The sequence below is a fragment of the Rhizoctonia solani genome, chromosome 10, assembly GCF_016906535.1.
Source record: "Rhizoctonia solani chromosome 10, complete sequence".
In the NCBI taxonomy this organism is placed as follows: domain Eukaryota; kingdom Fungi; phylum Basidiomycota; class Agaricomycetes; order Cantharellales; family Ceratobasidiaceae; genus Rhizoctonia; species Rhizoctonia solani.
The window spans coordinates 609,568-623,457 of NC_057379.1; the positions used below are offsets into that span (position 1 = coordinate 609,568).

At 46.8% G+C, this 13,890-nt stretch overlaps 2 protein-coding genes and 1 non-coding gene across 3 annotated transcripts; 2 read left to right on the plus strand and 1 right to left on the minus strand.

The window, feature by feature from the left end:
• Positions 1–554: 554 nt before the first annotated feature.
• On the minus strand, positions 555–2,107 carry RhiXN_08372 (uncharacterized protein; the record flags this gene model as incomplete). The annotated part of the gene is made up of 4 exons (XM_043328188.1): positions 555–791; positions 836–1,294; positions 1,320–1,610; positions 1,655–2,107. The coding sequence occupies 4 exons, from the start codon at positions 2,105–2,107 to the stop codon at positions 555–557; spliced, it is 1,440 nt and encodes a 479-aa protein (XP_043183573.1).
• A 3,990-nt stretch (positions 2,108–6,097) lies between these two features.
• On the plus strand, positions 6,098–8,972 carry RhiXN_08373 (uncharacterized protein; the record flags this gene model as incomplete). Its single annotated transcript, XM_043328189.1, has 6 exons — positions 6,098–6,179; positions 6,247–6,745; positions 6,798–7,025; positions 7,077–8,209; positions 8,264–8,626; positions 8,677–8,972. The coding sequence occupies 6 exons, from the start codon at positions 6,098–6,100 to the stop codon at positions 8,970–8,972; spliced, it is 2,601 nt and encodes an 866-aa protein (XP_043183574.1).
• Positions 8,973–9,790: 818 nt separating this feature from the next.
• RhiXN_12416 lies at positions 9,791–9,884 on the plus strand. Its single transcript has one exon. It is a non-coding gene; the product is annotated as a tRNA-Leu (tRNA).
• The last annotated feature ends 4,006 nt before the right edge of the window (positions 9,885–13,890 follow it).

Consider the following 13,890-nt stretch of genomic DNA (forward strand, 5'->3'; position numbering starts at 1 on the left):
TACTATCCTTCTTTATGGCTGTATGGTTTAAACCTGAGTTATATGGTAACGTTACAGCAATAGGGTGACGTACTCATACCTATCGCGATAAGATTCGTTAGGGAACCTTGACCATCGTCAGATTCGTCATCATCAAGCGCACGATGAATGACACGTGTTATTGAATCATACCAAGGTAAAAATTTATACAGCATAAGAGATGACGAAGTTGTGCATATAGCATATAAGGCAATAGAGGGATATTCAAAGTAAAGCTTCATGATAGAGGCATCTATAGGTAACAAGGGTTCGTAAGGGTTTACATGACTCTATTAATGAGTCGGGTGAGTTCAGCAGGACAGTTTCAAAATAATAAAGTAAATAAAATCCGTGTCCAGATAAAGGAAGGAAAATACGCCAATATTGTGCGTTGGGTTCGACTATCAACAAAACCGTCAGTTATGAGTAATCGGGATGGAACAACGCACTCACATCGACTAAATACGATACAGTTTAATAATTATTGACATACTTCCGGCTTCATTCAATATTCAAAGCGCAAGAAATTAGAATCGTCATGCGGTGGCCAAAAGCTCCGTCAATGCCCGCGCTACTGCGTTTACGCCGTCTTTGACTGACTGAGCATGGCGAGGGTCAACTCGGCCCATGTATCGGCCCATCCACTTGTCGGGGTGCCATAGACGCATGGCATTACGAATACGCTCACGACGTGTGGACCCTCCACCGTCATGTAACGAAGAAAGGAGGAAAGCACCGATCGACCGTGAGTTGAGTTGAGCGACACCAGTAGGCTGAGAAAAGGCAGGCCAAGGAATGTTATGGAAATTTAGTCTACAGGAGCATCTGAATTCGAAAGTTCTGTCCAAGTATCCTCGTATCTTTGCCACGCCTCACGAGCCTGCTGGGCCTGTGATTTCTGTTGGTGGGTCCGCTCCGTAGAGAATTGGGGGTATTGAGGATATTGGGTGCTGGAAGTGTAAGAATGAGAGGTAGAGGTCTTGCGAGCACGTGGAGGAGTCCGTGATTGAGTTTGAGGGGGGACTTGTGGTTTAGACTGTGGTTGGGAGGCTCGAGTAAACCGTTCCGCCGTCATGAATCGAGATATCTCGGCATCGATACGAAGGCGACAGTCATTCCGGACCTTGGTGAGTCGCAACATTTCCGCATCAATGGCACGCTTCTTCTCACGCCGCATGTCGGTGACTCGCCGAGCCTCGAGGTTGAATTCGGTGGTAGACTTGGAACGTTGAGTGGTGAAAGCAGCGAACGTGCTATCAAGTTTCGCCGAGAGATCCTGTTGCATGTCTCGGAGCATGAACCCGAGTATGAAGCAAGGGCAAGTCCCACTCGGTCAGTCCACGGTGAGCTAGAGAAGCCAGCTCATCGTCAACTCGTCTTCGAGCCTCTGCGCGGGCATCATGAAGGCGTTGGAGATCCCGAGCTAAGCGCGCTTCTTCATTTCGTTTGGCCTGGATCAGGGACGAGGCGGTAGATTCTGCACGTTCAAGCTCGGAATTTCGGACCGTCTGGAGTCGGGTGTATTCGTAAGCCATTTGCTTCTCACTCTCCTGGAGCGTGGCCTCGAGGCAATCTAGCTCTGGGCCACGCTTCTAGGGTCCTGTATTTGGCGGATATAGTGGAAATCTCTGGCGACCCGTGCCTCCTCCTTACGAAGAGCGGATTCGAGAGTATTGATACTGTTCGTGAGGGAGGTGGCTCCAGATTCGACGATCGTGGCCAGACGGTGGAGGTCGTACCGGATTCGCTCGGACTCCTTGTGAGCGGTTTTGCTAACGGCATCGAGTGCCTTGACGAGAACATCGTGATTATGATTAATTCTGAGTTCCACAACGGCTGTGTCACGGCGTATGCGCTCCTCTTCGCGAGCACGCAGCCGATTCTGGCGCTCGATGGAAGACGGTGTGCCAGTTCGACTTGGCGGACGTGCAAAATTGGACGATGAATACGATCGGGAACGTGTTGCAGAAGAGCTAGGAGGAGGCCTAACAGGGGCTGTCTGTGATCTATGGGGAACTCGTTGGAATCGGGTAGAGGGGTCTGCAGTCCCAGGTCGGGTTGGGTTATGAGGCGGAATGTAGGACGCCATAGCGGGCCAGCCGTCGATATTTGCAAAGCGAGTCGTATATAGCAATTGATTCGACAATGAGTATTACTGGACACAGTCCAGCGGAGCGATGGGGTGGTGAGAGAGGAGAATGAGAAGTTCGACTGAATCAGCCGTTTTGAGTCCAATTTGACGTCTGGCTGTGCAACCCTACGGCGTGTGCAAAAAATCAAAAACGAGGCACGGCAAAGATGAAGGATTAATTTTTGCAGCGTCAACCCCACTGAGAGGCAAAGTATTGGCGGATGAGCGTTCTTAAGTTGCTCGAGGAAAGACACTTGTACGTAAATTATTCATGACAATTACTTGGAATGGGACATCTCTCATGACCAATAGATCAAGACCCTTTGATTTGACTATGTACATCATCCGTTTAAGGCTTTTCATACACGGCGCAGACTTTTCCGGCCATTCAAAGGAAATGCATTGAATGTACGTGTGAAGAATGTGGCGAATCGATGATAACGATGCGCAAAGCGCTAAGCATCAGGCATAAAAGCTGCACAAAGAAGGGCGCATATTAATTTTTTGCAACTTCATTAGATTTAATGAACATCGATGTGCAGATATCCAGGAACTGTGCGCGACCATGATTGTCATTTAATAGCGCAGTAATCGAGCCAGTAGAGTTCACTCGACGATTGGTTTCAGTCATAGGGGTGTTACAATAATGATAATTGGCGTTGTCATTGTAGCATATTCGGCTACGCAAATGAAGCAATACTTCGAAGTATTGCTTGTAGTTGAATTCAACTACAGTACCTTGAGGCTCGACGAGGCGAGAGCCACAACTCTTACATTCCCAAAGCTTATTGATTTACGTAAATCCATAATCTATCCTGCACGCACCCCGCGTCTTCGATTCAAGGTGGCAGAGTATCCCCGCTTTGACTTGGGGAAAAAGTGGACATACTACAACACGCCAGATCGTGTCGCCTGCAACATATGCACGTGGCTAGGAAAAAAGGTTATCGTCTTTGCTCCCCTTACCATCTTATAAATGCTCAGTTACGAAGTTCCTTGGCCGACTGCAAGTTGAATTAAAGGGTCAAAGTACACAATAAATACCAATGTAGGCACTTTTGGTAATGATGGACATGCAATATATATACTAATTTTACTCTTTCATAGAAAAAGAAACACTTATATCTAACCACACCCCATGCGCATCTACAAGCTGTTGGTTATTCGGGGCGCCACGCCGGCTAGTATTTAAATTAAACCCAAGTCAAGGGGCTGTAAATCTTGCTTTAAAGTACGAGCATAGCCAAGTAGACAGAGAAGACAGCTATCCAAAGGGTGCGTTGGAATGATTGCATATACGCAAGTGATACGCACGTGCTCAAAAACCATTCCACCTGTCGACAAGGTTAGCATGCTGGCCCCCACGAGTGATAGGAGTGTATCTTAGAAACGCATCGATAACAGTATCAAGATGAAAGTGGTGGAATCAGGCGGCGGTTATGACCACGACCACTCACGAACTAGATATAAAACAATGTACAAACGTGGCTGGCGTTTCGCAGCCCCAAAGGTATGCGGGGTGTAATTATAGGTAACTTTTTTGAAGCATAATCTATGTATGATTCGCAGAAATGGGATTTTTAAAACGAACTTGACCGATTACTGAGTACTATACAAGTAAATTGTATGTATGCGGGCGCTCTTCAGGGTGCTTACAGGACTGTATGCAAGTTTTCAATCGGAGAATCAAGATGAGACGCTAGTATTATTGAAATCCGCATGCTCCGGGATTTTGCTCGCCGTTCTTCCGAGAGTTAATCTAGTAAGCGGCATACTAAGAGTCTAGTTTAAAACCTCGCCAAGAATGTTCGGGCCCGCTGGTCCAGCCTCACACTTTTCAATGTCGTGGGAGAATGCCAGGGCTGGGAAAGGGGGAGAGCATGACGTTGCTGTTTGTTAAACGAAGGTTATATGTTATGGATACTGTGGTGCTCGCTGGTGTAGATTGCCAGCCAACCGAACCTGCTTCAATTACAAATACTAGCTATAGTGCATAAAGTACCTTGATCCGACCAAAAGCATACAATTTAAACCAGACCCAGCATCCCAAATCAATAAATTTACTCTGGGCTCTCACAAGATTTGATTTATCAGTATTCGGGTCGTAGTATTAGGAGAGACGATGAAGCCACCAAGCTAGAGGTATGCCGATATAATTAGCTACGAAGATTAGAGCGATAAATTTCAAGTAATAATTCACTATACGAAATCAATTCTCAACGCTGTCATACTTGTAGTACTCGGATTGTGTGTACCTCGGTTGCGACACTCAGTTATGCAGTTACACAGTGAAAAGGAGCCCATCAATCCACTAACATCGTCTGAGGGCATTGCCTTGTTTCTGCAAGGTTACTCCGGGGCTACATCTGGACGCTTGGATGTGTGCTCACTAAATCATGTGGTGTGTATATAATAAATAAGTGACACCATTGTCGGGTACCGACGCCCGAAGCTACCATAAATAGTCATATCCGCACCTACTCAGCCGATCTCTATAAGCTGCGACGACCACTTATCTCTACCTCAGCTTTCAGGCTATATAAAAAAATTCATGTCAGCATTTTGGGGGCCTATGCTGCAAGCGAATTAAGGTCAGTGATCCCAGAACCGATCGCTTCCGCTAGTAAACGTATGGACACAGTATGAATTAAGCGCTTGAAGTTAATTCTTGGCCGCCAAGTAGCGCTACAATTCCATATATACATAGCATAGTTGAACGTTTTGTGTCGAAGCTTGCACGGGCGTAAAACATGAAACGAGGCACGTAGCTGCACGCTGTGTCGACCTGCTCTCAACCCCCCCCCCACACCGTTCGGCCTTCATACACACCGAACGCTGCGACATGGCTTTGCCGTAACTTTCGCCCCGTCCCCCACGCCGCAGGCTCATAAAACCTAGCTTGGACGGTTCGTTCACGAGCCAGGCTCGCAGTCGGGCGCCCCTGATCCTCATTCGCTGCTTCGCAGCCCCGAGAGTTCACGACCAATACAGACGATTGTACGAGGGCTAATTTATATATTTAGAGCATAAGAGGCAAAGAAGTTTCGTATCATGATACATATATCATAATTTGCATCGGCCTTTAGGTATTTCCTTCAATACTTGCTGGCTTGAATATAACCAAGTTTTGTGGTATTAGTATGCATTTGGAGGGCAGAAGAGCTTCCCTACTGATGCTCCTAGGCGTCCCAGATGTCTGCATGATAACAGTGTAATTTGATGGCTCCTGGCCATGGTGTCCTCTATGACGCTTTTAGGCACCATGTAGTTCTCAAATTAAATCGGACTTTAGCTAGTTAGGGCTATTCCGCAGTGTGTCGATCCTCATAAAATCGTGTCACATCTGAACTGGATCGTCATGTGGCGTAAGTTTATGCTCGCACATATTCAATCTCAACCGTAGGTCTACTTAAACATGGTTATATTCATGGAAGCATTGTGTTCTCATTCATGATCTCCATAGCACGAACTCGCTTGTTTGATTGTTTACGAAGATACGGAGTAATAGCGCTATAGAGTGCGCATATATTGACTAGAACGAGCATCAAGGCGAGAACCGAATAACACGCATATCACCGGAGTTGAGTATAGAAGCTCAGCCACCAAATCTCCCAGAGACGATCACACCCCAGCTTAAATTATGTTCACACCCGTTTGAGCGCCCATCGGACGTATATCCGACGGACAAAATGCCCCGATACTATAGCATGTACCGCGGCGCACCGAAATGTGATGAATCAATCCTGGATCTACCCTGGTGGCCTACATAATGAAGTCATGATTGCCTGGAACAAGCAAATACAACGCACTTGGGCTTAATGAATCGATCCGAATAACCACAGGCCCCACTCATTAGTTTATAAATTTACAATCAAGTACCAGCTACCGAATACCCATATTATAAATGGTTGGGGATGGGGCGGTTGCTTCGATACCTCCTCCTTACTCATGTCTGAGGAACGAACTGCCGCTTCTAGTGACAACGCAAATTCTTTACTCTCAGAAGCCGATAGTCCAGTAATGGCACTAGGTACGTGAAAAGTTCATTCGTGATGTACCACGCTACCTGATATTAATATGAGAGACTCGACTTTTAGGCCGTCGACCCATTGAACGGAGTCATCTTGATCCTGGACTGCTGCTTGGACTTGAGCTCTTTCAGCAGGATAACGATGGACTTGGGTTCGAGTTAACTGGTACCAAGGCCTCGCCAATTAAATTTTTAGGGACTGTTTTTCATGGCAAGAAAGAAGATACCGGCCCTTCCTTTCATTTCTCTAACAGAGATTCGAACAAGGTTTGCTCGTTGACCGGAGGTATCAATCTCTTCGGCACAGATATTGGAAGCGTATCCCTTGATTATAACGCGTCGACATCTCTGTTCTGCGGAGAATCGCATGACTCTAAGCTTGAATTCTTATGGGAGCCCATAGCCTTTGAGCTCACAAAGCAAGACGAAAACTACATCCTGCGCTTTGCAAAAATTCCGGCTATCTTTAAGGATTTAATCAAAGCTATGGAAATTGCCAAGAAGATCGAGGAGCTAAGTGAAGCAGATGGCAGTCCGTGTGGAGTGATCAAACTTGTTTTACCCGAGTATGCATTTATTTTGGAAATTTCTTCCTTGACTGACACTTGTATTCGAAAGGGGTTTGAGCACCGAAGTCAAGGTCGAAGTTACTCCTGAGGTTATTGCAGGAGACACATCAAAGCTTCAGCTCGATATCAAAGGCTCGTTAGAAGTTACCTTATTGGAAAAATCGGTCGGGGATATTGAGTTTGGTCAAATCACGGTCACAATCGACGTTTCCAAGCCGCTTGATGGACTTTCTTCTACTCTTACCAGAGCGTTGACAAGCACCGAGTCTGTTAATAAGTAAGTCATTCATCGACGCAGTTCTAAGCCCTGCACACACACGTACATTAGGATTGTAGGGGATTTGCTGAAGAATAAAGCCAAGCTTGCTGAGGTCATCGCATTGGTGGCAACCGAAAAGTTAGCTTCAAAAGCTGTGACCACCCTTATCTGTCGAGATTTATACAAGCCGAAATTAAACGAGAAAGACCCACCCAAAGATGACCAAAAGGAGCAGACTGATGATGATGGGGGATCAGATGGGGATGGAGGAGCCGGCGATGGGGGAGCGGGTACGGGGGCAGGCGGAGCTGGAGGTGGTAGTGCCATCTCCAATTTGATCGGCCCGTTGGTTGCTGGAGGCGCAAGTTTATTGGGAGCAGCGGCAAGTTTGCTTGCCCATACCTCTGGACCTGATCAGCACTCGAGCATAAAAAAAACCAAAGGGGTAGATGGCCCCCCTCCTGAATCAGGGGACTCGATTGGAAAGGCCATTAACATAGCCCTCCGCAACGATTTCAAGCGATGGACTCAGTGCACCCGCATAGAAGACGCTATTGATTCAGCCCTAGCATGTGCTCTAGAGTATCGTCAGGCCATAGCCCTTCTCCGAAAGATCCTTAGATCTAAGAACATTGTCAAGAACTTGGGGAACAGCGTCTACAAAGACTACACACAGCGCCTTTCCATGCTCATCTACGATTTCTCGACGCTCAGCACCGATTTCGCAGTACAATGGTTAGACATGTCCGAATACCAAATTTCTATGAAGGCCAGCCCATCCAAACACGATGGCTCCACTCGCAAACTCGAGATATCGTGGTCTAGAATGGTCTTGAAACAAAACACTGGCGCCCTTGTTACTGTCATGATAGATGACCAGCCCGGACCCTTGACGCTCAAATGCGTCGAGAACACCAACACCATTGTCGTCGATATTCCTGACTATAGTCGGACCAAACAGCTAAACATCACGGTTATTGTGTCGACAGCTGTGTTGGCTCAGGGGGGCGATCCTAAGTACACCTTCTATAGTCAGGGCAAGCCAACCGTTGCGACAATCAAAGAGGAGCCTCCTACTACGGCAATCCTGAACATCAAAGACTACTTCCCGGAAAGTATATCTATACCTGGCGACCCCATGACTTACACCGCTTTCTGTGACAATACGCCGCTGGTTATAACTGGTACCTATTTACATTGGCGTAAGTATCTTATCTTAAAATTGTATGCATTTACTTACACCAGGCCTCTAATAGCTGTGAAAATACAGAATCCTGACAACAAGAGTGCTTGGGCATTCCTTTCTCAGAACATCGAAGCGCCTCACGAATATAAGGTTTCAAAGCAACCCGGACCGATCATCCCAGACCTTGTTGATATCAAGTTCGATGGCGAGTGGCCTGATACTAAGGTCTCACTACTTTCAACCGAAGAAAAGAAATTGTCGATACCACTTGCCGAACTATTGAGGCCAGAGCTTTATTTGAAGTATCGTCACGTTCTAATTGCGCGTCGTGACGCAAGCTTTCAACCCCAGCTCGAAGGGCTGAGTTACATCAAATCTGTGCCCGATATTAAGCAATACCCAGTAATCCTATTCGGGACTGCTACTTTATGGCGTAAGTCCTGATACATACACAAGTATCATGCTTGCTCACTGAGGACTCAGCGGTGCTCTTCGTTGACCAACGGCCGTGTCTATCATTGCAAGGCTATGATGGCAACAAGGAACACCTTATCACATTTGGCTACAATTTCGTTTCGTCATTCAGTTTGCCAGTTGATGCAAAACCAAAGGAACCATTCGTTCTCATCACTAAAATCGCAATTAATCAAGACAAAACACGATCGGACGAATATGAGTGGGTGGATGTCTACGGTGATTCGGATAAACTGCTGGTCAAGATCAACACTGAACTCTGGAATACAATGGACTGGCAAATCGACACTGGAAGAAAGGATTAAATGATGTGATGTAGTGTGCACTGAAATATGAATAAATGAAATTTATATCGACGTAGCCGTGTGACCACTAGTCCAAACACAAAATGATCTTGAACCTCATTGGCAGCGGTGTATTTATTATACCTGTATGGACTGAGGGAGTAAGGTCGATCTCTTCAATTGATACCCCATAAGCGCAGGTATTGAGTAACCAAGCTCGATGAGAAAGTGTCGACTAATCAATTTTGTAACATAGGCATACCGCTTGGTTATGTACTAGACATATGCTATTGGATATAGCATGTTCCCTCCTTATGAACGGAACTTTATACCAAGGAACTGATTGACCATCTCGAAAAGCTCAGATTTGGCCTATGCTTCGATCTGGTATGTTTGTATGCGCGATATATGGGTTCCGCATATAAGTAGGGAGGAGCGCGGGGCGGCCTAGGGGGATTGAACAGGTCGCTTAAGATTACGACCGTCCGGATCGAAGGCTCGGAAAAAAGTGGACACCTTTGGCCGAGTATTGTATGTGCTACCTCCGCACGCTGTGGATCGCCTGTCATTTCGTTCTGGCTCTCACAAGAGGCTACAATTGCTGGAAGGTCCCAGGTGAGTGTCAGTTTGGTGCGTGCTCGTTGGCCGGGCACTACCAAATTGACCAACTAGACAACGCAACCAAGGACTACTCGACTAGCACCTGAATAGTATTACATTTCAACCGAGTCTATTGATCCAGAAAAAAACTCGGAACGCCCAGTAAGATACCAAGACCCCGCTCTTGTCTAAGATTTCTGTTTTACCAAACTAACCAGGCATCTCAAGCTGGAGATTCAGGCGAGATGGCCGAGTGGTCCAAGGCGCTAGGTTCAGGTTTCTCTGTCTCCTAGTCTGATTTTTCAGGCGTGGGTTCAAATCCCACTCTCGTCACTTTTGGATAGAGAGCATTGGGTTTTTGGCGGTCAGAAATTTGTGAAAGCAGTTTCCACTTTATGTCACGTGACCGAGGTCAGGTAGCCATCATCCTCGTACTCTGTGATTTCTACTGAAAGCTTACCCTGAATGCGAGTTGGTCTGAAGTCAGATGTTGCTTGATCCCGCGATCAATAATTAAAAATGATTCGATATGATAGCCAACTCTCTCTAGATATTTTATTTAAAGATTACATGGATCCTATAGAGCACTCAGACCCGTTTTACTCACAAACTATCCGATGCAATCGATTCGAGGAGCCTGCCACTAGCAACATTTAAAGGCTTTATAGTGCTCAGGTGCTCTTGAGAGCCGCAAAGTTAGGCTCTTGTCGTTGGAAAATTGGCCGCATTGGTGAGCTTCTATCCTCGTTTTCTGTTTCTTTGGTATGCCCGTGGTCGCGAAGAATATCAGACTCCGAACCTGTACGTACTAATACTACGCGACCGAAGGGCGAGGGTGTATAAATAGGGGCGAGGGCTTCCAGCGGTTTACAAGGGTATAATTTAGGAGAACTTGAAAGGGCACGTCAAATGAGAATGTTCCGAAAGGTATGCTGCAAACCGTCAACCAACCTCCTGAGAAACCGCGATTCTGCCATTGCGTCCGCTTAGTGAGTTTGATGGAATATCTAAAGCAACTACAGGTACAGTTGCGCATCCATTACGAAAACTATGCCACCCATAGTGAAAATCCCATAAAGAACCTTCCGTCCATACGTATACGTTGTAACTTTGATTGCTCACTTATTCTATACGGTGCAGATTTTGACGCCCAGTAGCGCTTAGATAAAGTGGAGCGTTGTATCACTAGATTTCGGGGGAACCATGACCTCTTGGTCCGAACTATTGATCGTTCATGTCTCACTGTAGCGAATCGCGATGATGGACGGGCAGAACCCCAGCTATGCACGATACATCAACGAAAATACAAGTCTCGATTGTTTCTGGTTCAAGTGGGGTAACGCCAATGCTGCCGGTTGACCCTGTCTATCCCGATATTTGATCAAGGTTCGGAAATTAACATGTCATGCTCTGCATTCTCACAGGGAATGATATACTTATTTTTGTCCAGAGACCTACTCGAGACCCAATGAACGGAGGCACTTCCTCGATCTCTGCGACTTGTCGATCTGCGCGGACCTAACCAGCAAGAATCCTTTTGTTGAACCGTCGGTAGCCTTAACATGCGTTACCAAAGTCTAGAACAGGTATATGCGCGGTCTTATCTCGACAAACCCAAGACGAACATGTAACCACAGCCGAACCTACCGCGAAAGGCAATCGTTTCGACGCCGTATCTGAGTGCTGTAATAAAACTCCGGCACGTACAAGCCGCTGTCAGACGAAACCGAACCGAACCACGGCCCGAGTTTAATACACTTCCTGCCCTTTTCCCCCGAGTTCATCGTTAATCGAGAGGCACAGCGAGGGAGTCAAGACCTCAGCACCCATCATCGCCGATACGATTCAAGTAGTCATTTGACCATACGCCACCCATGCAATGATCGACACGTGAACTGACTGGTACGGCCGAGCGATAGTCGCGCATTCAGAGACCGAAAATATATATTGATTTGGGAACGTGCTACAGTTCACAACGTTGTCTGGATTTTGGTTTTGTATGGTGTATGGGCAAAATCATAGGCCGATTGTATTCCTATGACCATCCTCACGCCGAGGCGCTTGATCGACTGCTCGATTTAAGTGCATGCGATGAACAACGATGGAATTTTGTCGGCTGAAAATGCTCAAAAAGTACGTGCATTCCAGTCACGAGTCTCACCACGCCCAGCCGCGCGCATAACGCCCAAAATGCAGCCTAAAGTGAACCCGACTCAACGTGCCGCGTAAGTTCTCATCAACGAGGTCCAATATACGCAATTAATCGGTTCGCATACTCCTGACTAGACTTTTTCATTCCATACCATCGCCATCGTCACTACTTATTTAAACTTTCAGGCGTCAGAAAATTGGTACTCAGCGCAATAGCCCCTAGCTAGTACACCACACTCATACACGAGTACAAATAACCAAATGATCGAGCCAATATGTATGGTGAGTTTGATGAAGGTACGGGCAGAGGGTGAGGAAATCGGCAACACCCGGACTCTTTGGTGTACACATCGTGGGTGGAATTGGATGCATGTATACAGCTATGCACGAGAGACACGATTCGTGCAATTAAATACTGACCGATTTAGTAATGTATAACCCAAGCACAGCTCCACTCACTCCACCCTGGCTCGTGTCGTGCGTGCTCAACGCTGAACCAACTAAATCTATCGAACCAACTGAATCCATCAAACCCACAGATCAAGCCCAGACCATTCAGTTATCTTATCTGCCCCTACTAGTAATACACATAAACGACATCGAGCCATGCGCCTCCCCAGTTCTTAAACCCTGAAAGTCAACGAGGTGGAGCCAAGATAGGGGTCAAGAGCCATCAGTGGCAGTGCCAATACGATTCCATGGGGGTGGTGTCCTATTGGCCCTGTACTCTACATGACAGGTGTCTCCGACAAGTCCGTACCTTTGGACCGCTCTTGTCTCTCCAACTCATCCCTTGGCTCGCAGGCCGATGGTTCCTTTCCTTCGGTATGCCCGACAAGTACCCCTCGACCCGGACGGCCAAGGGGAGGACAGAAGAGAAGTAAAGAGGGAAGAAGAACGGAATTGAAACTTTCGTATCCGTTCGGGTTTGATACCGTTAGGTTTGGGGGATTCTCTCCTGTCTGTCACGGGGGTGAGTATCGGGTTTTTTTAAAAAATACGACAGCATGAGTAAATTTGCCACTCGTGTAAATAAGGCATGTAGCCCTCCCTCCTCCCTACGCCCTCTCGAAATGGACAAACGTTGAAACAAAAATAACCGTGCCGGATACCGATGTGTTCGGACTCGGAGGGAAGGAAACGTAAAGCGGGTCGCAAACGATCACATCAAATTGAATAAACTAGGTGTATGCAACCAGATCAAAGCATGTGCCTATCACTATTTCCAGTCCCCCCCCCCCCATCGGCTGTATCTCAAACATGTGCGTGGAGAGGTCCGGGCGCATCGTATACATAGGGAAAAAAAAAAAAAGAAGAGAATGCATGCCGGGTGCCTTTTTTGGCTTGTACTGTATAGAGAGTACAAGATTTGACCTGTCCAACTTGTCCAGTTTTGACATCCTTGTGACCCACCCCTGTACGGTACCCTCTCCCGAGTCTTGCTCCTCTCGGCATTTTTGTCAATTAATAGATATAGGCCAACCGACTCTGCGTCATAGTAGTAATGTATTCACGTCACATCACACATAGACCCTTTTGCTCGTAACCTGTAATCTGTCGGTCTGTCAACTTGTTCTGGTTCATCTTCACAAGCTGTCGACGTCACGCATGCGATGCGGATAATGTTTCTGAAACTCGAGAGGCGAGAGAGAGGGAGAGAGGGAGGGCCGGGCCGGACCGTGTGATGCCGTTTTTGTGAACTTTTTTTTTTGGGCCGCTGCGTACGGCTGATGCAGGTTCGGATATTGTCGAGGACAGGTCCATGGTTGTGCGTATGTGTGTGTGTGTGTCATGACAGCGAAGATCGGAGCCGAGTGGACGTATGTGGGGAGGGGAGGGGAGAATGACGCTGCGGCGAAGAACTGGAAGGAAGACTGGAATGTGTCAGTAAATTATAGAGAAGCTGGGTATATTCTAGGATAGCGAAGAACGATACGGCACGCACGGATTAAAAATAACCTCGAGCTCGCTTTCATTCTCGGGCATGGAAGAGGGAATGCAAATCATATGCATATCAATTTTCATTACACACAAAAAAAAGGAAGAGAGAGAAAAAAAAGGACAAAGCCATAAAACGAAAGACTAAACACATGTACAGGCAGAAAGCAAAAGAAACATAGAACTTAAAAAAGGGGGACAGGATCAGGAGAGACAGTGATGATACACATGAATTGGGCCCAAAACTAAA